This window comes from Podarcis raffonei, chromosome 3, assembly GCF_027172205.1.
Source record: "Podarcis raffonei isolate rPodRaf1 chromosome 3, rPodRaf1.pri, whole genome shotgun sequence".
Lineage (NCBI taxonomy): Eukaryota > Metazoa > Chordata > Lepidosauria > Squamata > Lacertidae > Podarcis > Podarcis raffonei.
In genome coordinates, this window is record NC_070604.1 from 3,177,501 (window position 1) to 3,204,813 (window position 27,313).

The window sequence follows — 27,313 nt, forward strand, 5'->3', positions numbered from 1 at the left end:
ATTTTAACTCTACCCTCGTGCATGCTGAGAAATAACAGAATAGGCAATGAAACATACGGCTCTAAGTAATGTTGATATCATCCTGGGATGAATTGAAAACAGCCACACAAAAACATTTATGGTCATTAGCAGCTGCATAGAAAGAGCATCCCTGGTGCTAAGAAAAAGTATTGGCTTTGTACAGAAATGATCTCTCTGAAATAGAGATCACTTCACTGCTGGTCTTTATGGGCAAACAAGAAAATATTTGGGTTCTTGAAAAAGGCTAGTGCTTCTTCACATGGCCTAGAAATATGTTGCTAAATTTTGACAGGGCATTTTCAGTATTGTTTGATAGTGAATGACACAGGTCAGACAACATGCAAGTTAAAAGTCCAAAAAAATTATGTCTGTTGCAACCTAAGTGATGCCCCCCAGGCCGCATCCTTCAGAAGTGTTAAAATAACTTGTGGTGGCATTAACCACTTTATTTAAACACAAAATCGATCTATTCTGCACCACAAATAATATTTACATCATTATGTAATAAATATTACATGAAGATTATTTTTATTTGTTACTTGTTATGAAAGCAAAAGAGTTCATTAAATATATCTGATTCTAAGTTCTAACAATATACAGTGAAAGGAATGTATTATTTATGCGTGTGGTGCATGCCAAATTTTGTGCTCTGAAGCAATGCATTTCTGCCTCTCTCTTCAATTACTACAAAAACATAGTATGTATGCCATCAAAACATTTTAAACCTTAAAAGAAGATAAAGTTCTTCCATAAAAAATATAATATTAGTGTGAATTAAAACTGGATCAGACTACAGAGATCGTCAGAAGATGAACAAGTTTGCTTTTTAAAAATGTTTTGTATTTTCTGTCAGTTAAGACAACATATGCAGTTTAAAATAGCTATAAAAAATTCATATTCATGATATTTAAATATTATTGTGAATACCCTTATCAGCTTAAACCACATTTGACAGCTTTTTAGAGGCATAGATGGAAGACAAATATGGCCAACAGTGAATAAGATACCAACACTCAGGGATTATCAAAATAATGTTCAATCTTTTTAACAATTAGATAGTAACTGTTTCTTTTGTAATCTAATGGCAATCTGATGATATCTAAATCTGGTCACAATTATCAGCATGACAGATTAGCCTCCCCCCCAATCAATATTTTCCAATTATCATCAAAGGGCAAGGTTGCCTTCTATAAAGTCCCACCCTTCAATATATTTAAAAGGGGATCTGTTGTACGCTTAATTGATAGCAGCCAGCCTTATTCTCTTGGTTCTCTCATTTCTCATAAGCAATTTACTGATAATGTAAATCCAAACAATTTAGAAACTTGGTAGTGCCTCTTTAGGCAGTTAGACAAAGGTGCCGTTACCTTCTGGATAGGGAGAGATAGCCTTTCTTTTGAGGAAAGCTGTAGCGAATTGAGGTGCAACAGTATGTTCTGACAATTTGCTTAAGTAAATAATAATAATAATAAGTAAACCTGTCCACAGTCTTTAGATACAATTTTACTTATAACAGTTTCAAATGAAGCTTAACAGCTCTCTGTCAAATGCACCTTTCAACTTGTTCATCCTACGATGTATGCCTTTTGGTAATGTACCAGCAGCCCTCCAAATATCTGTATATTTTGTTTGTATCACAGTGATGGTGGTAGTGGGACTAATATTGGATGGGATCAATAACCAATAAAGTTAATATATGACAATTTTTAATGGACACTGGAAAAGCTCTTTTGTAGTTTTAATTAATGCCAAAATTATATCTGGTTTTTTCCCCTTCCAAAATCAGGTGAAGCATTCCCTTTCTAGGAAATTGCTTGTCTGATGATTTATTAAGATTGCCACAAATTATTTTTGCTTCATATGGGTCAGTTTGCATGTTAAAAAGTTTCCACTTCCCTATTAAAATATCTCCTATACATGAAAATGATATGTAATAGGCAAAACAGATTGATACCTGGATACAAAGTACGTATTAAGTATGCATTAGATACAGCCAACACGAGTTGTTGGAGCAGGACACCAATATAAATAAATGTGTCTAACTGATATCTTTTAAGCATAAATCTTGCTCCAACTTATTGCATGCAGTATTTCCATGTCTATAAGTGGCTGTTCTTGGTGAAAAACTGTACCCTTTTTTGCTTACTGTGTAGTCCCAACATTTTAACACTTACCTTTTTTTTTTTTACACACAGAGAGAGGCTAGTAATATAAACATGTAAAATATCTTGTTTTAAATAATGAGCTGAAATTGAGGAAATGGGGATTAAGTTCAAATTTTAAAACTACTCTGTCCCTCTAATTCACAGGTTTTCAGACTGTGTTCCAGGAAGGCTTAAGATCTTGCAGAGACTCATTGGGATTCCACAATAAGAACACTACTAAAGGCAGCTGGGCTTCCCTGAAAGACAGCTTGCTCATCAGTATGGATCTTCCTCCCCAATATGTGGTTACACAGGCCTTTCAGGTATGTCCTAGGGTACACACTTTGTGTAGGGACAACAGCTAGGCCCAAGAGGTTCAGCCAAAATCCAATGCAAAATCCAATGCAATGGAGTGTGCACCATACAGAATATGCCAGAGACTCCTATGCAGTGAGCAGGAATTTGCAGCAGATAGAAGGGTTTCCTCACAGGGTTTCCTGCAAGCAGTAGGGAAAGGGTTCCCTGAAGCTCATGGCTCTATTTTCTTTTGATATTACTATACCCCACACATAGTTATGCTGCAGTGCCACCAGACAGGTCCCACTGAAAGTGGCTGCCTCCCATCCTTGCAACATGACGATTCCTAACATTAACTGAGCAATATTTCAATATCATGAGGAACATCATGTCCAGTGTGCTGGGTGAAGCAAGGCAAAGCAACACGCCACAGTTTAATTTGGTGACTCTCCAAACCTAACTGATAAACTTTCTTAATGCAAGTAGTGAGCAGGTTTTCTTAAAAACTATAGAATATAATCCTGACCTAAGAAAAAGCTGTGTCAAAAGCTTCTGTCACACACTTTGGAAAAAGCACAACGCAGAAACGCTTTGTATACATATATAAAAGTGAATTCCTCAGTTCTGTTGTTTCACTGCACGCTGACCAAAAAATGAAGGTTTGGGTGAGGGCTAAAATTTTCAGTGGTTCTAAATACTGTAGGCTGAAATTAAAAGAAGAGTTTGGATTTGATATCCCGCTTTATCACTCCCCTTCAGGAGTCTCAAGGCGGCTAACATTCTCCTTTCCCTTCCTCCCCCACAACAAACACTCTGTGGGGTGAGTGGGGCTGAGAGACTTCAGAGAAGTGGGACTGGCCCAAGGTCACCCAGCAGCTGCAGGTGGAGGAGCGGAGATGCGAACCCGGTTCCCCAGATTACGAGACTACCGCTCTTAACCACTACACCACACTGGCTGGAGTTGGAATAGAAGCAAAATCTCTTCAGGAGTTACCAGGGGAAAACCCCAGGTTTGTTCCAGTTCTTAACTTTATTTTTCTCATATAACTGACCGGCTGCTCTTCACTCCTATGGAAGGAGCCTCTTCTACATAGCTCCCTCCCTCCCTCCCTCATTCACAAGGACAGCTACTTCTCTAGTTTAGCTTTATCAGCATCAAGGGGCGGCAACTTTCCAAAAGAATAAGCACTGTTAGTTATGCTGGGATACATTTTCACTACAGGCATCAGCCAGTTTAATTCCCAGGGAATTCTAGGAACTGTAGTTTGATTATTTAATTTCTATACCGCTTAATACTCTAAAAATATCTCTAAGTGGTGTACAATAAACTGAAGCAACAACAGACAACTTAAACAAAATATTACAAAAACCACAATTTCATATAAAAAATGTTATGTTAGTACAGTGGTACCTCGATTTAAGAACAGTCCAGTTTAAGAACAATTTGGTTTTCAAACTCCGCAAAACCGGAAATAGTGTCTTGTTTTGAGAACTTTACCTCGGTCTAAAAACGGGATCCAAACGGTGGAAGGGCACTGGCAGTGGGAGGCCTCATTAGGGGCAGCGTGCCTCGCTTTAAGAACGGTTTTGGTTTAATAACAGACTTCCAGAATGGATTGAGTCCATAAATCGAGGTACCATTGTACAAAGTTACTAATATATAAAAATCGATATACAGTGGTACCTCTAGTTACAAACTTAATTTGTTCCGGAGGTCCGTTCTTAACCTGAAACTGTTCTTAACCAGAGGCGTGCTTTCGCTAATGGGGCCTCTTGTTGCCGTTGCACCGCAGGCACACAATTTCAGTTCTCATCCTTGGGCAAAGTTCTCAACTTGAGGTAACTCTTCCAGGTCAGCGGAGTTTGTAACCTGAAGCGTTTGTAACCTGAGGCATTTGTAACTCGAGGTACCACTGTAATTTCATTTTCCTTCCAAGACATCCTGCCTCACAGTCTCCCCTGGGGTCTCCCCAGGGTCCAAAGAAGGCAAGTAAGTAGCTCAAATATAATTTCCAGCAGCCTCATGAAGCTACAGATTCAGGGTTATTTGGGGAAACTTATTGTTTTGAATAATTTCCAAATCCATTTTAAGTTTGTTGCATCTTCCTCCCACATCTCCCTTGATTCAATTATGTATTGCCTGACTTCTTACAGAGACATCTGAAAGAGCATGTTCTCCTTCATGGAGAGCACGTGTTGTGGTGGGGGCTGCCAGGACACTCCAAAGTTGGGGGCGGGCTAATTGATCGTTGGCCACTGATGCGATTGGGGCTTCCCTTGTTGGGAAGAAGTTAATGTTGCCATTTGTTGATTGACAGCCAGAAATGCTAAAACTCCTTGCACGAGGCTAGGGCTTCCTCTTTTCGACGGTGCATCGGATTGCCCGTCCCCCTCTCCCGGTAAGAATTTTGTCCATCTGGCTGATTGGCTGGGGCCATTTGGTTGAGTGCCTGCCCTTGGTAGGTTGAGTGCCTGCCCCTCTAATGCTGCTGCTGCAAGGGATTCCGTTAAAGGAATTGGGGGCTAACTATTGCTTGTCCACTCTGTCAAGGGGGCTCGGGCCATAGCAATGAGCTCCTGGTTGCATTTGGGATGAGGGCAGGTTCCCTGCTCCGTCGCTACCCCCAAGTGTATTCCCCTATTCTGACTTTCACATTGTGCGGAAAGTCAGTCTGTCCCCCATGGTGGGGGCAGATAGTCGCAACCAATGCCTAAGCAACTACTCACAAATGTGTATTTTAATAAAGTTGTGGCCAAAATTATGCCAAAAACCTTAAACAAAAAAATTGGTGTGATGTGTGAGTTATTGGGGTGGCCCTGGGGACCTCGACACGCAACTGTGACAACAACAATATCTGTGCTCCAGTTGGGGAGGGGTAACTGTATCACTATTTGTTTAATTGCAAAACACTGAACTAATATGTTGATGCTTGCATATGTGTGGGATAGTTAAAGAGATATAAGATAAGCTTAACTGAAAAGGAAATAATAAGTAGATTGCTGCAAATGACCTGGATGAGTGTCACAACAATAAAAAGACATGTTCATTCATTTCTTTCTGGAGAACAAAGTACCAGTCTCAGGCACATGCATCCCACACCCCTCAGGGAGGTGAACCATGAATGCAGTTTTGCTATGCTCATCAGATGAAAAACCTGCAATCATTAGTTTATCCCCACGATGAGGAAAGTGAGGTTTGGAAAACTATGAAGCTTGTACCTTGTTGAAAATTTTTTTCATAACGTATTAAGGGAGCAGTGCCAAAATGTTTGTGGGGGAATTCTTAATGATAAGGTAAATTGGAATAGCTATATCAAAAGAAAAAGAAAAAAGTCTACCACTCTTGATTTAACTTAGGCTATATAAATCATTCTTACCATGGTTTCCTCTGAAAATAATAAACATTTTATATCAACAGGGATAAAAATTATAAAAATAAATGTGGTGTTTAGAGGCTTATTGCAAAGGTGGAGATGTTCAAAACTAAGGAAAACTACTTCTTTAATGATAAATGTGTGACTGCATAGTATCTGAGATGAGCAAAATGATTGTATAAACCACCAGGAAGGTTAGTAACTAGGTGTTACAAGGCCACAATTCTGCTATCAGTGTGTAGTACTTAGCATATTGTAGCTAGGTACATTGTCCTATAATGTTAATGAAAAATGTAAGATTGATATGAGGAGTGCTTAGTTTTGCTCTTTAAAAATTATTCTATGCCATGAAGAATTCAAATTACAGTTAAATACAATTTCCTATGATGGTTTAAGGTTAAACTACAACAATAAAAAAAAACTTGATGCCAATCTGAAATGTAAATACAACATTCAGTCAGGTCACCTTAATGGAATTCAAAGCATAGAGAAATCATTGACCAATTGCATTGATTTTTTTTTCTGTGGATAAAAGCTATTCACTACGAAGCCTGGACAGGTTAGCATGTAAAACCTTCCCAACAATTACACATGTGCAAATATGAGTAAAGTAAAAAGTAAAATCAGGTAAGATTGGGGCAAGGCAGTTTACACTTGCAAATACAAATCAAGGGTTTATTGAAAGGCTTGAAAGATTTTGGCCATACTGCAGTCATTAGCAAAATGAGCACTGCAGTGCTAGCACAGTTTCTCATGTGCAAATGGTTAGAATTGCAAAATTACAGCACATAATGTGACACAACAGGCAACCTCAGCTTTGGAAAGGATTGCATAAAAATTTAATTAGCTTTCATCTCCAGAGATTACAGTTCCCTCCAGGTCACCATTGAGGTTATTGGTGGAGCAATAGGCAACTGCAGCTGCCTCCCCATTGGACCCAGGTTTGCTTAGCTATGCTTTCCAATGCTATGAGAATAATTCATTCTGATGATAAAAGGAGGGTCACTGTGAGAAACAGTACTGGGTGAAACACTGTAACATGACAGATAACTTTGCCTTTCATCTGACTAATATCTTAAACCGGCTAGCACTCAAAGAGCACTGCTTTCAATGGACTTTCGATCTTTCATTGGCCTCAGTCAGTAGGAAAATAATCAGCTCTTGGTTGGAGGAGATGAACGCTCAGCACTTGTAGGATAGGCAAAATCACCCATAAATAATACCCTGCTGCCACTTCCACATATTACTATGCTTTAGTATTATGTCCAGTAACAGTTAATTTAGTTCACTAACCAAATAAAAAAAAGACAGAAAGGGAAAACTATATATATAATCTGTTAACCGCCATGATGGCCAATATTCCTTACATCATTTGGTTGCTTAGAGCGGCCTGAGATTGTGGAACTGGAGAGCTGCCTATTTCCTGCCTTCAAGGCTGCATCTCTTCTTGCTTGTTCAAGCAGAACTCTTGCCCGTTCTTTTAATTCTTCTTGTCTTGATAACATTCGTTGCTTAAATATAAAATAAAAATGAATGAGAAATAAGCCCCCAGTTATCCTATATGCACAATGCATTTGCATGTCACAGTAAACCAATTTGCATGTCACAGTAAACCATGGTAAATGTCTCCTGCTTCATTCTGCCCTTTGTATGAGCAGGAGCAGCAAATCACAATCCCTTCCTCAGCTTTACTATCTCAGTGGGGATCGTGGTTTGTTTTACTCAGAGCAAAATGTGAAGCCAAAGTTCAGTCTTAGTAGTACCTTGGAGTGAAACAAAGCACCAAGTCCAGGTTTGAAAGTACTGCTAAATCAGCAAGCATTGTTTGTTGCTTCTGAGAGTCATCTCGTTGTTCACAGCAAGCTATTTAATTGTGGTTTACCATAATGTGTGAATGGGGCCAAAGCGGTGCTATACTGTGCTGCCAATGTCTACACAGGTGTGGGGAAAACTGTATAGCAAGCATGCAACAGGATCATTTAAGACCATGGTAGGAAGTGAAGCAGAATCTTTTCAGTTAAAAGCATATGTTGAGCAGAGAACCAATGTAGAGCCAGTCATCTAGAAATAAACTAACTTGAGACTGCTGATGTGACACACACCTTGTACTCTAAGTGCAATGCTAAGTGTAACCATACTATAGGGGAAGAAATGCATGTTCTTTTAGCCATGTGTGATGTGGAAGTGAAGACTGGTGGAATGTGAGTGTCTTACAAAATGCTGAGGAAAAAAGAAGATGCATAACTCAGTCATTCTGGGACTACCTGCTGAAGACAACATGTTTACTTAAGAGTTTACTCAGACTGGATCATCAGTGTTCTTTCTCTTTCTTATGAGTGCGTGGTTTGTCCTTCAGTGTTGCATAACTTCAGTTCAACCCCACAAAGTAATGCCATGATTGCCAGTCAAGCTTTCAGTGGGAAAAACTGCATTTGGTGGTGATGCTAAGTTTCTATTTAATCCTCACCTGAGAAAAGTATCAAATTGACACAGATAGTCCATGGGGTAGTTTTCAACCCCAAGAAACTACCAGTGTCATATAAAACTGACATATCTGGGGTATTTTCCTACCCCAAGCCAAATTCAAATGTGTCTTGAGGTGGTAAGAAGTCTCAGAATAAACCCATGTCATTGTTTGTTTGTTTGTTTGATTGGTTTGTTTTTTTGTGTGAAATTTTATTTGCTTCCTACATTTATTTTTTTCTTGAAAACCACAATACATTTGTTATACCCCATAGGTTAGCAGTGACTGGGACACACACACACACGGCAAAAAATCAATAGAATGCATGGATACAATTTTTTTTTTTGGGGGGGCGCTTTTTTCATTTACAGAATGAAAACTATAAATGGTAACTGGCTGAAATTTTGGGAGATTGTTTACTGCTGTACAGCTGACAATCAGTTATGAGAACTACATGGTAGGTCTATTTCTGTGTAATTTCTGCATATGAACCCTGGGAAGGATTTCAACAAAACTGTGTTTACTCCCAAGCAAATCAGAACCCGAGAAACTAGCCCCATTTTATTCCTTTAGTCATGATGGTGCTATGATAAGTTAAGTTTAAGACATGAAAACTCTGCACATGCTCCAACTCTTTTTTTGTTTGCTAGGGTTGCCACACTCTTAAAATGTCAGGAATAGAGGAGTTGTAAATATAGAATGGTGGTGGTGGGGAGAAATGCCTACTATCTGAAGTAAACAAAGCAACACACATTACTATCTAATGGCAGGTTGAGCACAGGTTCTACAATATTGCTGCTGCTGACAAAATCAACTTCAACATAAATGTCCACCAACCCAGGGCACTCCCCCCTCCCCCCCAGCGGCTCCTGGTATGAAGGCTGTAGAGACAAACTCGTATGGTTTTTGCAAATGACTTGCACAACTTTTTCAAACTTGTATGCAGTAATTTGTATGCATCCCATATGCAGGAACTCTGAAGCAGCAAAACTTATTTTGTAATATTGGAAACTATGCCTAAGCAAGACAGGATAAATCTTAATTAGACTCGCAAGTGTTTATAAAGTGCATAAACCTTTGAAGTGCTTTTCTAGTTGTCATGAATTAGATTGTAACAACATTTGAAAGATATTTTAAGTGTAATCATTTTTTACTGGTACAAAAAAGTGACAACATGGAATCTGGACAGTGCTCTCATGAGAGCTGGAATTAGAAATCACCACTTTCTGATCCACAATCATATGATCAGGTTAGCATTCCATGTCCTTGCTCAATATAATTTTCTAAAACATGCCTGCTATTTCTGCCTGAGTCAATCAATGGTCTTAGCAATTTTAACATTATGCTATTAGGAATGGTAAGTGATTTTATTCAAGTAATGTAGTATTATTTTATAGGGATTAAAGTGCTGGTATTGCATGCAGGTGAAAAGTATGGATGGCTGCAAAATGACATTTTAGTTCAGCCCATGCAAGCCACCGGCGTCCCAGCCTTAGCCACCCTTTTCTGCTGCATGGAGATGGGGAAAGGGACTTGCCCTATGCAGCGGTTACTACTGGAATGGCGTAGATTAAGAACTTCAATGAGTCATCATTCAGATGCTAAATATTATGTACATTAAATAACTCTGCATTCCATAAGAAAAACACGTAAAACCCAGACTGTTTGAGTAAGCTTATTATACAAAATGATTTTCTGAAACAGGAGACAGACAGAACATTCAAACAGAAAGGATCAACAGCATGGGAAAAGGATGCTAGAAGTTCCTTCCAATGCAATGTGTTTTCAAAATTATCTACCCGTAGTTATATATTTGCTGAGCCATACAATAAAAAACAAGCTGTGCTTTAAAGTTAACATGATGCAACATAGCATTGCATGTTCAAATTTTAGAGAAGTTACACTGCACTATTCCGCAAATTTTTCCTTACCTGTGCAGTTTTTGCAGTCAGATCTGTTGGAGTTATAGCTGTTTTGGTCTCAAATTCAGAGTCAGTCTCCATTTGCCTCTGAGAGGCATTACATTTCTTATCAACCTCTGCATCCCTACTGTGGGAATATCCAGGTTTATCTCCCAATTCTGGTTTTTCAACATGTAATTCAGAACCCAATTTCCTTCTTTCGCTGACATCTGGATGTTCATGTTTTTCTAGTTCTGAGAAATTAATGGTAATGTCAGAATTTTGATGTTCTTTTTTGTCAGTCTCATCACATAAAGTTTCTGGGAAAGCATCACTTTTTGGATCGCTAACTTGTGCCAAATCACTCAGATCCAACGTGTCTGCTTTTAGTAGTTTTCTCCTCCCCAATAAGGGCTGTGCTTGTGCTGTGCTGCTTTTCACAGTTTCCTCAAGTCCAGAAGTCCTTCCTAAGCTTTGTTGTTGTTTTTGTTGATCTGTGTCACTTTTAGTCCTGTGAGAGGAAGGGGAAGCCACATTTAGGCTTAGATGCTGGTCTGGTGTCTGACACTCACTTTCTGACTTGCCAGTTCCACTCTCATTTATAAATACAGAGTCACCCTGAAAAACAGTGTCAGCCAAACTCCCTTCAGGCTCCTGCAGTTCTGGCTCCCGTTTCAGGTCATTTAGTTCTGCATAAAACTTTTCCTGATCAACAGAACTGTTTGGGTCTGTTTCATAGTTGCCCACTTTGTATGTGCTTTTGCTACTGTTCTCTTCGATCTGAACCACATTTAGCTCTTGCCCACTGAAATGTGCCCGGATTTGATAAAGATAGGTCATAACAGTCAGTTTGTCAGGAATTGCTAACAAAACCATGTCAGAAGGTTCTAGCAGCCGGGATATTCCTAAACTGGCAAATCCATCATAGGCCTTAAAATAAACAGAAACAAAGTCAATGTTTTCATTGTACAAGACAAGTCAATGTTTTCAAGTCAATGCTTTCATTGTGCAATCTTAAAAGGATTACAAACATTTAATATAAAATAAATAAATATTGGATGGCCATCTTTCATGGATGCTTTCCTGAAATTCCTGCATTGCAGGGGACTGAACTAGATTACCATTGGGGTTCCTTACAACTCTGCAACTCTATGATTCTTTGATAGTACACACTGAAAAGAAGCATACAATAGTGTTGGGAAACACTTATGATTCTGAATTGAGTTTCTTTTGAGATCACGTTCAGCACAATTGAAATCAACACTGAAACTTCACATTGGCTTCAAATAAGATATGGTCAGAGATCCATTTGCTGAAATTGAAAGAAGTGTCGTGCTGTTGATAAAGTATTATTACTATTATATATTTATAATATAAAGTTGTTTCCCGTACCACTATTTTAAAATAGCAACAATGATAATAAGAAATAAGGGGGGGGGGACAGACATGACCGGGGGGGCGGGGGGCGGTATGTCTTGATGACATTAACTGCTCTGTGTGCAGGGACAGTTCTGTATGAAGGTACATTCAATTATGCGTGCCTTCATCTGCAATCAAAGTGTTTTTGTTTGTTTTTTAATGGTTAACCATCTCATTTGTTTGTGTGAACTGGGCCTAAGGATCCAGATGATCAACCCATCTCAGGGAGACAATCACAAAACAAAATTCTTTTCATTCAGCCTACACATTTTTAATCTTAACAATCTCTTTCTCTCTCCGTATACATGCATTCACACGCATACACTATCACACCCTGCAATATGTCCGGAATTTCCCAAACATATCCGGGATTTTGCCCGGGCTCAACAACTTTGCCACTCTTTGAAATATGGCAACCCTCCTCTAGTGCAACGAAGATGCAGAATATAGGATGGGGCTATGCAGATAAAGAAATAGATCTGTGCATATAAGAACAGGCTCCCTTCATAATGGCCAAGAGTCACAGGGACAGAGAGGAGGTTTAGCACACTCCACTTACTTTTCCCCAGATATGAGAATAGATAAAAAGCTGCACTTTAAGAGATACTCTTGCAGTAAATTCAAAGTAACTATATCATTGCTGCTGCTGCTGCTGTTGTTGTTGTTGTTGTTGTTATATACCTATCATTTTATAAGTGTTGTGTGAAGTTTAAAAACAAATGAACACAGTACCTGCTTGCAGGCTTTCACTTTAATGGAGACAGTAGAAAAGTGGCAGCTGTGTGTGTGGTGGGAATAGGAAAACAAGCAAATGTAGGCTCCAGTTGTTGATAATTACATAACTAGCTTTCTACCCTTGACCCTGACTGGTTCATCCCTCACTGACGGAATCCTCCATGGTGGCACAATTTGTTTCTCTGTGCAGAGTCCACAGAGACACTCTTCCAAAGTATGCAAGAAATAGCTTCACATCCCTGCCACCCATCATAACAATAAGCATTTGGGTAGCAATAATAATAGAGGCAGAGTTCTACACAAAACAACTGCCCTTTAAATATTACCTACAGTCTTGTTAAATGATTCTCGCTTATAGCAGGAAGAAACAAGTACTGTATTTTTCGCTCTGTAAGACGCACCAGACCACAAGACGCACCTAGTTTTTGGAGGAGGAAAACAAGAAAAAAAATATTCTGAATCTCAGAAGCCAGAACAGCAAGAGGGATCGCTGCGCAGTGAAAGCAGCAATCCCTCTTGCTGTTCTGGCTTCTGTGATAGCTGTGAAGCCTGCATTTGCTCTATAAGACGCACACACATTTCCCCTTGCTTTTTAGGAGGGAAAAAGTGAGTCTTATAGACCAAAAAATACGGTAATCTTTAAAAATGCTTTAAGCTGGAGCAAAGAAAAAGAGAGAGAGCATGCTGATCACTTTTAAAAATAAAGAAGTAAAATAACAAAGAAAAATATGAGGCTATACTACACAAATCCATTTTGGTACATATTTATCATTGGTGATCATTTTTCTACCACCTATGAAAATCTGGATTGGTCTGAAAGTGTAACCAGATAACAACAATCTGCCACTCTATGTTGTTTCACTCTATTTAATCTATCCATCTATCTATTTATCAAAAATCTAACCAGTGTCTGACTTTGCAAGCAGTTACTCATCATTTAACTTCTAGCAAACTGCTAAGTAAAGCATGGGCGGCCACTTCTTCTACTAGCCTTTCAAAGAATGCACATGCATCAGGTTTTTCCAGTTTTGGAGAATCACAGCTGTTTCTCAATTTACAATTAATTATTACTATCCTACATAGGTCTTGAAGAAATAGTATTGTATTTCAAGGAAGGCTTTTTAAAAAGGAAGTATGGACATTATTTCAATTTATAGGCACTTTTGAGAAAAACAAATGATTTCCACTAACTGATCTCACTTTTAATAGAAAAGATGAAACAATCGTTTAGAGGGGTAAAATGCAAACTGTGTTAAATTGTTAAGATAACAAGTTAGAATCATAATCAAAAGTGGGAGAGAGAGAAAAGTGTCTTTAATCTGAATTCCTTGAAAGCACTTTTGAAAACTCTGGTGTTGTTTCTAGTCATTTCAGGAGGGGAAAAATGTATGAGTTGCAAGGACAATATCTGTTTGTGAAAATATTGTTATAAGTTACTGTCCAGAATGTTTCAGATTGTGTTGTTAAAATAGGTTATCCTCTTTTAGAAGGTGATTCTTTAGTTGGGATATTTAAATGTGATATGTGCATAATTATATACTATGAACATAGTCAAAAAACCACAACCCTGCACTCCCATCCTTAAAGTTCAGGTTCACAGCCTGAAGGTGCTGCTTGGTTCAACTTTCCTGCTGGATCTGGCTGGATACCCAACTAACTTCAGTAGCCTATGGTGCCTTTTATCAGCTTTGGCTGGTGCACCAATTGCATCCCTTCTTCTTTTATTATTATTTATACCCCGCCCATCTGGCTGGGTTTTTCCAGCCACTCTGGCAACATCTAAGCTCGATTTCTGTAACATTTTGGTCTTGAGGCTGCCCTTGAAGTTGGTTGTGGAAATTGCCGTTGCTTCAAAATGTGGCGGTCATGGTGTTGTCTGAAATTGGCTGCCAAAAATATTATAAGGACAGGACTGAAATAGTTTTATTGACTACCAGTTTGCTTCTGGGCTCAATTCAAGTTGCTAGTCTTGACCTTTAAAGCCCTAAATGCTGTGGGCCTGGCGTATCTGAAGGACAGCCTCTTGCACGTGGATGGCTCACTTGTGAAGAACTTTACGGAAGGCCCTTCTCTAGTTGTCATGCCTTCTAAGGCTAGGCTGCTACCAGAAAGAGGCCTTTTCAGTGGTAGCACCAAAACTGCCAAACTAATTCCTAACATATGTTCACCTGGTACCTTTGTTACTATCTTTAACCTGCCAGGCAAAAGTCTACCTTGCGCTCTTGAGCTTTCAGTGGCATCTAACTGTTTGGTTTGTTTTTAAACTATTTGCATCTCTCCTTTTTAGTGGGAACTGGCTGCTTTTCTATATCTGCTGTTTCTCGTTAGTCTGTGGAATTTCGCTATTGTTTTTCTATTTATTTATTCAAATACATTGTACTCAGAATAGACCCACTGAAATTGATGAACACAATTAAGCTAGGTGCATTAATTGCAAAGGTTCTACTCTGAGTAACCACAGTTTTAACTGACGTGAGATTTCACTGTGATAAGATAGGGTATAAATCCTGAAAATGAGACATTGTAAAACTCAGTGAAGGTTTAATTGATACGTTTAATGTAGTGCAAATTTTGCAAGTCTTGATATCATCTCAACAGGTTGTCTAATAGCTGCTAAATAAAGCTTTATAGTTGTTATTGCTTGATGGTAGACATAATCTTATTTCTGATATTTGTAAACCATTTGGAGCCTTTTTTGGGCTGAACAATGGTATAAATATGTTTTATATGGTATAAACAATTACTAATAGAGAAGATCAATACAGCCATAGAAAAACCAAGGAACACAAAAAGACAGCTGCACTTTATCTCTTCTATGTTAAGTGAGCTAACATATCCATTTCAGATGCCTGAATGTGAAAGTGCATATGGAACAGGGACTTTTTAGTGGTGGCCCCCTTAAATACCATTAAAAAAAACATGGCCTTTGGGAACTAATCTAGGCTACAGGATGCAGGTAGGTTATTTTGTTGATAAACTCTCAGGTCCAGGATTTCTAGGTCTGTGTCTGAGCGGTTTTTTTTTTGTTTGTTGTTGTTTTTGTCGCACAGCTTTCCCCAGGAAAACCTGCTGTTTACTGCTGAATTGGGGGGATGGGGGACGGAAAGCTGGGTTTCCCATGGATTGCCATTTGTTCTGATTCAGTGGTAAACCATGGGTTTTCCCAGGGAAAGCAGAGGGACAAAAGAAACCCCAGCTCGGACACAGACCTAGAAACCCTGGACCTGTGTCTAGAATGTGTGGAAGGAAGTGTGGATGAAGCCTCAGTTTTGTTCTGTTACAAAACAAGATCTCAGCCCAGAGGATTATGAGCATACATAGTTCCCAATGATAGTTATGGTACAGCAATTTCAGTGTGCTCAGAGGAAACATTCACTTCCAGGCCATAGATCTGTTTTGCTGGATCAGGATTTGCTAAATCCCCTTACCTAATTTTGGCATATTTTCAAATATGTTGTAATATTTATATATGTATTCATAAGAAGGAAACAAATTTTCATCATAGGAAATATTATATATATATTATGAACTATTCAGTAAAGCCAAAATGAACTAAACTGATTAGCAGCAGCTGAATCTATGGTATATTTTTAATGCTTCCCAGATTTTGAAGTAAAAATATGAAGTCTTTAACTCTCCCAGCATATAAGCACTGTGAATGCTGTAGTGTATAGAAATAACTATGTCAGTATCATATTACAAAACATACATTTATGTTAAATAAGGACAAATGATTAGGTTTTAGCAATTGAACAGAAGACATTTTTTAAGGCATTCTGACTTTTAACTTCATTTTTGAGGACCAACTTCTTCTTCATCTTAATTCATTAAATTTGTATATTTTCTAACATTTTCTAACAGTCTGTACATCAAATCTTTGAAATGGGATTTGAACTATAAATGTTTCCTAATGAAGGATTTTTTAAAGACAGAAACAGCATTCTTGCACTAGGTGACTTCAGGTGTCAATTGCAGCTCATTAGCAAGATCACCAGAGGCACTATTCTAAACATATCTCTATTATTTAACACCTTGCCATATTGGTCAAGGTCAGATGTCAGAGGTAAGTATGTCCCACATCCTTTCAGTCCTGCTTTTAAACAGGCAATCCTATGCTTGCCTAAATCCCTCAGTGAGGCTTTCTTCCTGGAAAGAATGAATGGGACTGCAGCCTTCGTGTAGGAAAAGGTTTTAGAGGACACTCTGATGACATGCTTTTGTGATGCCATGATACGTAATTGTATAAAATGACTCAAATCAAAGTTACCTGTTTAGGAAAAAATATAATTGACAGGCAAAGTCTCCTCTAACACAGTTGCATTTCTGAACGTTAATGCTCATAGCTAAAGCCAGAGTCCTCAATGCATTTTCCTTTCCTCTGTCAATTTGCAGGACAGAACAGAGAGGGACAAAAAAGGGTGTTATTTATTCATTAATTGGTCAGGAGGAGTCATTCATTGTCAAATGTGTTACACATCTGCATGGAATTTATACTTGGCAATTGTTCCCAGGGCTGTGCTCATTCCAATCAAGGGCATGCAGGGTTATCAGGCAGAACTGTGAGAGCTTAGGAAATAAATCTGCAGGAAGCAACTGAGATACTCAGTGTTGCTGTCAGGCAAAGAGTTGCAAAGTGATGAAAGAATGAAAAAACACCACAGCATGGCATCAACAATTGCTTCTTTAATAAAGAGACTGAGTTAACATTATAAAAATGGGCTAATACGTTTTCTGTTAAAATGACTCTCCACTTCCTAGTCATAATTTTTATAAATGATAATTACCTAATTGATTTGTATATTTAACACCATTTGTTCAGAAATCAAACTACTATTTACTGTGGCTTATAATCATGTTTGATTAGCTCTTATACTCAAAGGACCTCAGTCATGTTTGATTAGCTTGTACAATCATAGGATTTTGATGTTAAAACACACTGCAACAGAAATCAGTGTGATGTCACAGATAATCCTCTTAGGTCATCAGACAGCTTAACACATAATGCCGAAAAAGATGGCAATGCATCTACTTCTAGTTCAAAAATCTCTCATTAATTTCTTCCAACAAACAGTAGCTACAGAAATGATAGAATGGGGTGATAGTCAATGTTAGTCGTACTCAGAGTAGATACAATGAACTAATGGACTTAAATAATTTCAGTGACTTTAGTCAGAAATCACCCATGTGTTTTTGATGACTCTTCTGTGTTCGAAGAGCATGAACATGCACTTAAATTTCACTCCTTTTATAATACTGGAAAATTACATATACTATAGTTTTCATGTAACTTCATTATTCTATCAATCAATCATTCATCACACACGTTTCCCATATGAAACATATGTTTGGATTTCCTGAATGAATTATGTAAATCTACTGCGTACAGAAAAAGGTGGCATTTTAAGGAGGGTATTTAATTTTCCTACGCATTATCTTGAATTTTGTAGCTAATTTAAAAATGATCAGTTAGAAGTATAAAGTCACGTTGCCTAGATGAAAAAAACAGCTAATAAAACAAATTGAGCTGATTTGCACTTAGTTTTGTTGCAGGCGAATCAAGTGGAAAATGAGCAATTTTTAAATAGATCCCTCTAGGGCCAATGCCCTAGAATCTTATGGAAATTAAAATTTGTAACTACAGTAAAATACTTTTGTAGCAAGCAGCGTTAAGTACCAAAATGTCTCCTTGTGATTCTTAGACTGAGTCTCAAATCACTGAACTCAATTCAGAATGTTCCTTTATAACCTTTACATCAAAAGGGTATTAGATTACCTAATATTACTGAGGATTATAAACCTGGACCCAGAGCACTATCAGACAGTACTTCATTAATATTTTTGCATTCTTTTTAAAAATATATCTTGTTACCAACCAAAAACATTGTTTAATACTCTGCATAATATAAAAACTCAATGCACCTTACCGCTAGTTTAATTGACTGCGCTGGATAAAAGCCTATGTGAAGTGTTATCTCCATTTCTCTTTCGTAAAATAAAAGCCATAGTCAAAACAGTGCTTATTATAACCATACCAATGACAGCGTTCATATTAAAGTAGTGACCAAGCAAGCCTTGAAGCAAGATAATTACTGAACAATGATATTTTGTAATTTAAATTAAATTATTACAAAAAATAGAATGATCACAAGAGACCTACCGCTCTTCCTCATCTCTCTCTCTCTCAATGTAGGCCCATATAAACATGAAACCCTAATGCCATCATGACATTTGTCATGAATGTTTAAAACTATGACAAACTAGAGTCAATAATGCATCCCATTTGAATCACAGGAGGCTCAAAACCTTCTGTGAGGTACAGTTATGACCTTACCAAACAACCTCACATCCACAAAATTAATAAAAACCTTCCGTGATCCAAAATTGTAGCTATATCTATTTTCTCCCTTCCCTCTAGCACTTCTTACCTTTTTGTTGTTCTCTTTAATATCTTGAGGATTCAGAGACTTGTAGTCGCTGAGGGGGAAAATGGCACAGTAGGTATGTAAAGTACTTGATAAAAGCAGCAGTTTTTAAAACAAACCACTATCTTAAAAAAAAAGAATTCAACATAAAACAGCATCAAACAGTAACTAGCAATTTCACTGCAATCCAATCAGCAAAACTAATAGTGTGGAAAATTAAAAGAATAAATACATAAATAAAAATATAGAGATTGCACGTTTCATTGCCTGAAGCTTTCCATCTAAAAAGAGAAGTTAAGGCAGGGACTTGAGGCTAGCTTTGACAACCAAATTTTCTATGAGGTAATCCTTCGTTGTCAGTACAATAGAGCTACAGGCTTATTTGTCTCATCTCATTTCAACACCAACACCATTTTCATAATAATCTTCAAGTCAGTTCTTTGTATAAGATTAGAAAGAAAAACATCCACACCAAAATCAAGTGAAAGAGAAATAGGAATGGTTTGGGGGAAAGTGTCAGAAACGCCATAAGGTATGGACATTTGTACATTTCTGCTGCACCCTGCAGGATAGCATTTTCAAAAAACTGAAATAGAAATGAAAGAGACATAATCCAGGAAATTAAAGTTGTATTTATTTTTGCCATGTTTATTTCACCACAATAAGAAAAAATGTCAAACACAAAGACAAAATGCTTCTACTTACATTAGGTCAGGCCTAAAGTGGTGTAATATTGCACAAAAGGATAATCCATTTCGCCAGGATGTAGTGAAATTGGTGATTTTCACTCCCCTATAGTTTTTAGTAACTTCTTTGCACCAAGCAAGCAGTGACTGACTAGCATTTGTCTTCCTCCCCAAAACAGGACTTGGTTTTGGGCTTGGCTGAAAAAAACAGGAAAAAAGCTAACATTATATAATGTAATGGAAGATGAGAAATCATTAATTGACCTGCCTAGACAATTTGCATCCTTTGATGTCAGTTTAGGTCCTTCAAAGCTGTCAGTTTACAATCATTGTAACTTGGAAAAAAGACACAAATCTCAAGTCATTATTTACAGACTTAGCCTTTGGCATTTGTCTCTGAAGGATGTGCCACACAGGATTCGAACGTTACAAAAAAGAACATGCCAACTATACTGAGAGAAATACTAACGTTAAGTCCTTAAAGACTTAAGGCACATTATTGCATAGTATGTAGTTATGTCACACATTCTTACAGAAGTTATTCAAATTTCAGTCTTGTAAAAACATCCTCATAAAGACATTTTACGTTTAATGAAGACAGTCAGCATTCCGATTATCCAAAAGCAAAACATATCAAGGTCAAAGGTGACCACAAGTTGAGATTTCCTGGAATAAAAAATCAAATTCAGAATGTGAGTTGCTGTATGCTGACGAACAGTTATACGGACTTAAACTGGAATATGTTAGTAATAATTTTATTTTAAGACATTGGCATCTATTCTTTCAGTTTTCTGTATCTGAAAGGTAATTCACCCCCTAGCTTTCACATAAAATATTTGTTAGTTTTTTTAAAAGCTTAAAAATATTTCCTATCCACATTTAAATGTGAAGGACTGTTCAGCTGGAATATATATGCAAACCTCTCAAGAACTAGTTTGACAAAAGGAAGGCATTCGTTCATGAACCTTAATGTGATCATTTAGCTTGGGGGGAGGTGTGTGTGTGGAATTCTGTAAGAGAGATTCATACGATCTGAAGAGAAACCATAGTATTCCATAAGTGTACAGCAAGAATGCCAAGTACACAAGAGTTGTCAAATTCAGAGGCTAAAAAAAGTTGTTAGTACTTCTCCACAGCACCCATTTACAAAGAAATAATCCTAACCAGCGTGCCTAACTTTGAAAGACCAACGATGCCCCCCCTTGACTAAAGCATGCCAGTGCTAAGCAATTAAAACTCAACTGTCAACTGATTTATGCTTTTAGTGCTCATGGGCTGCTTACAGTCATTCTAACAGAAATACCACAAAGGTAATTTCTCATTTTTATTGACTGTTAGACTAATAAGCTGTGATTAAATAAACAAATTCACAGATAAGCAGAATGTTATTATCTAATTCATATACCCTTCAGCAGCACAGACATACAATGCCAAATTACTTGAAAAAATTGTTTGTTGTCACTACTTTCAGTTTTAATGCTTGGATCTATGCCTACAGTAGTGATGGATGCTTAAGTGCAAGTAACAGGCAAAGCTGAAAGAAGAGTAAAAAGGTTTCTCTGGTGACAGACAAACTGTAGATTACAAACATTTGCAAACATTCACAAGCAAGTAAAGAGCAATGGAAAGTGTTAATGTCTGAAATACTTCAGGTGAAATCCAACATAGCGCTAAGTGAATGCTCCTTCAATGCAAGGGTTTCTGCATGCACAACAGAACACCACCCCTCTTTCCTCCTCCTGCACACCCCTTAAATCTAGGGGTTCTCTCAACCCTCTGGGTAAAGGTAAAGGACCCCTGGACGGTTATGGCCAGTCAAAGGCGACTGGGGTAGCGGCGCTAATCTTGCTTTCAGGCCGAGGGAGCTGGTGTTTATCCATAGACAGTTTTCCGGGTCATGTGGCCAGCAGGACTAAACCGCTTCTGTCTCAATGGGACACTGTGACGGGAACCAGAGCGCATGGAAATGCTGTTTACCTTCCTGTCACAGTGGTACCTGTTTATCTACTCACGTTGGTATGCTTTCAAACTGCTAGGTTGACAGGAGCTGGGACAGAGCAATGGGAGCTCACCCTGTCGCGGGGATTTGAACCACCGATCTTCCAATCGGCAAGCCCAAGAGGCTCAGTGGTTTAGACCACAGAGCCACCGGCATCCCAAGAGCAGATTTGGGAAGGGTGTGGAGCATGCACAGGGAAAGGAGAGTGGGGCAAGTCCCATTTTGGTTTTTTGTTTTTTTAATATTTTTTATTAAGGATTTTCTTGTTTTACAGAAGTGTAGTGCCTCGTATTTTTTCTTCTTCTTCCATGTAACATTTTTACAAATCCGTTTCATTTGTTGAGGCATTAGGGGGAGAAGAAAAAAGAAAGAAAAAAGAAAGGGGGGGTGGAGAGAGGGAAGATGGATGGGGGTGGGGTCGGGAGGCGGTGTTTCTATTATGTTTAATGTATGTAGAGTTTGGTGTCAGCGTTGTTTGTGTTGTTCACTTGTGTTCCTTTGGTGGTGAGAGAGGTTGGGGTTGGCCTAGGGTGTGATTGTTTGCTTGTGATTGGCTGTGGTGATCTTTGTTTTCGTGTGTGAGTGAGGTGGGTGGGCGTTTTGGATCAGGTTAGCCATATTGATTTGTATGCTGTTGGTGGATTATTGTCATTGTCTTGTTGGGCTGTGTATGTGATAAAGGGGAGCCATACCGGGGTGAAGGCGTCTTCTTCTGTTTGTCCCCGTGTCAGTTTCAGTTTATTAGTTAATTTTTCTAGTAGGGCTGTTTCCCATACTATTTGGTACCATTGGTCCATGCTTACTCCTGACAGGTCTCTCCAGTGTCTGGTTATGGTGTTTCTGGCTGCTGAGAGCAGGTGGGTTATGAGTTCTTTGTGGTGTAAATGGGCATTGTTGTCTTGGAAGATGTTTAGTAGGGCCAATTCTGGGGTGATGTCTATTACTTGCTTAGTTATTTTACATATTTCTTGTATGGCTGTTGTCCAGAATAGTTGAATTTTTGGACACTCCCACCACATGTGGAGGTATGTGCCTGTGGAGGTGCACCCTCTCCAGCATTTTGGTGAGGTTCCTGGGTGTATTAGTGCTAGTTTCCTTGGTGTTAGGTACCACCTGTAGGTGAGTTTCAGTGTGAGTTCTTTTCTTTTCGTTGATATGGATTTAAAGGGGGGTTTAGACCACATTCTGGTCCATTGAGTGGGGTTAATCTCATAGCCTATGTCATTCTCCCATTGTTTTTTGATTGCGTCTAGGGGATTTGCGGGGTTTTGGAGTAGTATTTTGTATATTGCGGATACCGTCCCTTTACCGTTTCCCTTTGTTGTTAGGAGGAGGTTTTCGAAGGTTGTCAGGGGCCTAGTTGCTGCTGATTTTACTGTTGGGTTGTTTAAGAGGGCATGTAGTTGGTGTTGTGTTAACCAGGTCATTTGGGTGTCTTCTAGTTTGTCTTGTATTTCTTGTGTTGACAAGGGTTTGTTATTTTTATAAAAGTCTATTAGGCGATATAAGCCTTTGGTTCGCCAGGTTTTTATCTGGAGGTTTTGTGCTGCATGGTGGAATAATGGGTGGTACGCCGGGGGATTAGTGGGGATGGGGTTGGGGATAGTTTGCCTATTTGTGTTTTCCATGCTTTGAGCATGGTCTGTGTGTACCTGTTAAGTGTTGTGGGAATTTTCTTTAGTTTGTTTGGGAGGAGTGGGTATGTTGTGGTGCAGGTGTTTTCAATTGTGTCCCTCTCTAGGTGTACCCATTGTTTTGTCTCATCTTCTAGTATATATGGGATTATATGGCGTATTTGGTTGGCATTGTAATATGCTTCTATGTTGGGGATTCCCCATCCTCCTTCTGAGGTGGGGAGGTGCAGGTATTTGGGGCTTATTCTTGGTTTTTTTATGTGAGAAGATGAAAGAGTGTAGTTTTCTCTGCCAACTGCGAAGTTGGGTTGAGGGGATCCAGGTTGGGAGGGTTTGGAATAGGTAGGTTAGTTTTGGGAGTGTGATCATTTTGATCATGGCTATTTTGTCTGAGAGAGTGAAATTCATGTTATTCCATCTCTTTAGGTCTTTGTTAATTTGTCGCCACAGGGGCTTGTAGTTGTGGAGGTACAATTTATTGAGGTTTCTGGTTATTTGTACCCCTAGGTATCTGAACTTGGTGTGGCAAAGTTTTATTTTGGTGACCTTCATGAGTTCTTTTTGGGTGTGAGGAGGGGTGTTGAAGCACATAGCTTCTGACTTTGTAAAATTTACCTGTAGGCCCGACACCATTGCAAATGTGTTGAGTTCTCTGATTAGGGAGGTTGCTGTGCTTATGGGGTCTGGTGTTGTGACCATTAGGTCATCTGCAAAGAGCCCTAATTTATAGGTTCTGCCTTTTATTTCCACTCCCTTGATGTCTGTGGCTGCTCGGATGCGGATTGCTAGGGGTTCCAGAGCCAGGATAAATAAGAAGGGAGACAGTGGGCATCCTTGTTTCATGCCTCTTTGGATAGCTATAGTATTAGAATCCATATTGTTAGGTCTGCATTTTGCTGAGGCTTGGGAGTATATTTGTTTGAGGATTTGTAGGAAGTTGGGACCAAATTTCATGTTAGTTAGTACTGCTAATATGTATTTCCACTCCAAGCAATCAAAGGCTTTGAGGATGTCTAGGGACATAATTGTCAATGGGAGTTTGGTTGCCTTGCTGTGTTCGATCAGGTTCAGTAGTTTCCTGATGGGGTCTGTTATATTGCGGCCAGGGACAAAGCCAGTCTGGTCTGGGGCTATTAACTTGTGTAGGAAGATTTTTAGGCGGTTGGCCAAGATTGATGTGAATATCTTGTAGTCTTGGTTTATTAATGAGATTGGGCGGTATGATTCTACTTTAAGGCTATCTTTTAGTGGTTTTGGGATGGAGACTATTTTGGAGTGGGTCCAGGTTTTGGGGATGGGGCCCCCTTTTATGATGTCGTTGAATAGGCGGGTCATGTAGGGCATCAAGGGTTCTTTGAATTTCCTATAGAATTCTGCTGTGAAGCCATCTGGGCCTGGGGCTTTGTGTGGTTTCAGGTTTTTGAGGACCGCATCTATTTCCTCTGGGGTGATAGGGCTGTCCATGAATTCCTGTTCCTCATCAGTTCGGGTAGGCATGGTCAGTCCTGCTAGAAATGTTCTGATTTCCTTCTCTGGTGGGTTATGGGAGGTGTATAGGTTGGAGTAGAATTCTGCAAATTCTGAGGTTATTTCTTCGGGGGAGAATGTTATGTTGCCGTCTTTTTTGGTGATGCAGTGTATTCTTGTTTTGAGTGCTTTTTTCCTACATCTATTTGCTAGTAATCTGGAGTTTTTCCCTCCATATTCGTCGAAACGTTGTTTAGAGTATAGAATGTTGATCATTGTTTTGTTAATTTCTAGGGAGTCTAGTTCTCTCCTTTTTTGTTCTATAAGTTTGAGGAGTTTTTTAGATCCTGTTTGTTTGTAGCGTGATGAGAGGGCTGTGATGTCTTGTTTTATTTTGCTAATTTTTGAGGAGGTTTGTTTTTTAAGGAATGTTTTCTCTTTTATGCAAGCTCCTCTGGTGACCGCTTTCATTGCGTCCCATAGGAGGGGGGTTGTTATATTGTCTACATCGTTTTCCTTGAAGTAGTTTTGGAGGGTTTTTGTGAGACTCTCTCTAATTTGTTTGTTTGTAGTTAGGATGGGACTGAAGGACCATGATGGGGTGGTTTGTGTTCCTTCTCCTATTTTAACGATGACTTCTACTGGGGCGTGATCTATGATTTTAATGTTACCTATGTTTGTTGATTCTACTGAGGGGATCAGACCCTGTGTGAGTAGAATGCTGTCCAGTCTGGACACTGTATCATGGCATCCCGATTGGAATGTATGGCTGGTGTCTCCCGGGTTTTGCTCACCCCAAATGTCGTAGAGACCCCTGTTTTTTAGCATTTTTAGTAACTTGTAAGAGTTCCTAGTTGTTGGGGGTTTCCTTCGGAGGAAGGTTGTCCATGGGGTTGTGGGGTGGATATCTTTCAGGGATAAACCTTTCATATTTAGATTGAGGTCCCCTCCTAGGATTGCTTCCCCTTCAGAGAAGGAGAGGAATTTGTTTAGTGTCTTCTGGAAGAATTCTAATTGTTTCATGTTTGGGGCATATATGGAGCTGATTGTCAGTTTGATTTTGCCATCTACTGTCCCTTTAGCGAAAATGAATCTGCCTTTTTTGTCCTTGAGGACTGTTGTGGCAGTGAAGTTCAGGTCTCTACTGAGTATTATGGCTACACCACGAGCTTTCCCTGAGCCTTGTGTGACCCACTGTTGACTGAAGCGGGGGTCGCTCAGGAGTTTGCTGCCTTTGGGTGGGTTGTGTATTTCTTGTAGGAAGGTGATGTGTGGTTTCATGGTGTTTATGTATGAGGTGATGCGTTTTCTTTTGATGGGGTTTCCCAGCCCCCTCACATTTAATGTGATTGCTTTTAGGTTAGCCATCTTGCTTATCTATTATGTGGGGCGATTCCCTGGTATGTTGGTAGCCATGTGTTGTGTTATATTGGTTGTTACAATGAGGCGGAAGGGGAAGCCCCATCGGTATTTGATCCCTGCTTGTTGGAGACGCTGGGTGCATGGGCGCAGGCTTTTCCTCCGGTTTAGGGTATCCTGAGATAGGTCCTGTAGGGCCAGAATGGGGGTTTCTCCATATCGAAGGTTGCTTGAGTTTCTGAGGTGGTGCCATATCTCTTCCTTCTTTTTGTAGCGTGTGAAGCATACAATGATGTCTCTTGGGGGGGCGCTGGGTTTTGGCATAGGTTTTAGGGCTCTGTGAGCCCTCTCCAAGTCATCTGCCTCAAGTTTCAGGCTTGGGATTGTGTTTTTCAGCCAGCGTATAATTAGGTCTGCTGGGCTTTTCTCCTCTGTTTTTTCAGGAAAGTTGCGGAAGCGGATGTTACGTCTATTGCGGTCTTCAAGGTCGGCTTGCTTAATTTTCATCTCTCTGTGTTCTGCTTCCATTTGGTTTACCAGTTCGTCCAGTTTCTTGTTCACACGTGCGTTCTCCTCCCGGTATTGCTCTATTATTCTTTCTTGCATTTGGTTTTTGTTCTCTAGAGCTTCCACTTTGGAGGTTAGGTTGTTGATTAGTACCTGCATGGGAGCCATTGTGGCCTTCAGTGTTTCTTCTAATCGTGCTTCTAATCTTGCTTCCATTTCCCTCAGATCTCATTTCGTTATTGGGTGGTCATCATCTTGAAGGGGAGTTACCATCTTAGCATTGTTTGCCATCTCCCTGGTTGGTGTCATCTCAGTCTCCCTGATAGTTTTGGTTTGAGGTTGGCTTGGCGTCCACTTGGGGTAGGGCGTGTGGTGGTTAGGAGTTGTGGCAGTGGTGATTCCTGAGTATTGTTGGGTTGCTGAGCTGATCAGGCTTTGGCTGGTGGCTTTTACAGAGCGTTTGGATTAGGTGGTCATTTGTGTCACTTCTAGCCTGTGTTTTAAGAACTTCTCTTGGGTTTTCTGTAGTTGCCTCAGCGATGCCGCCGAGGCTGGGGGGGAGGGCAGGTAAGCAGAGATGGGTAGACTAACGGACAGACAGTTCATATAAGGGGAGGGGGGTTAGCAGGTAGAGATGCAAGAGATTAGAGGGGTGGGGCCAGGGGAAATATGTGTTTAGGAGGGGGTTGTATATACCCAAAAGGGGTACTGGGGTCCAGTTAAGGTGGAAATTGGGGTTGGGAGTGCGCTTAGAAACAGAGACAGACAAATAGGCTATATGTAAAGGGTGGAGGGAGAAAAGGGAAGAAGAAGAAGAAAAAAGAAAGAAGAAGGGGAGGCGGGGGGGAGAGGGGAGATTGGAGTAAAAGAGAAGAGAGAGAGAG

The 27,313-nt window shown here is 39.4% G+C and overlaps 1 protein-coding gene across 8 annotated transcripts in view; it reads right to left on the reverse strand.

Moving 5' to 3' along the window:
* EHBP1 (EH domain binding protein 1) overlaps positions 1-27,313 on the reverse strand; it is a 292,232-nt gene that overhangs the window by 95,725 nt on the left and 169,194 nt on the right. For all 8 annotated transcript variants that reach the window (XM_053380363.1, XM_053380362.1, XM_053380361.1 and 5 more), the window contains 4 exons: positions 19,483-19,661; positions 18,781-18,829; positions 10,232-11,131; positions 7,204-7,347 (listed from right to left, as the gene is read on the reverse strand). In XM_053380363.1, the coding sequence (XP_053236338.1) occupies positions 7,204-7,347; positions 10,232-11,131; positions 18,781-18,829; positions 19,483-19,661 (1,272 nt within the window). The remainder of the gene's footprint in view (positions 1-7,203; positions 7,348-10,231; positions 11,132-18,780; positions 18,830-19,482; positions 19,662-27,313) is intronic.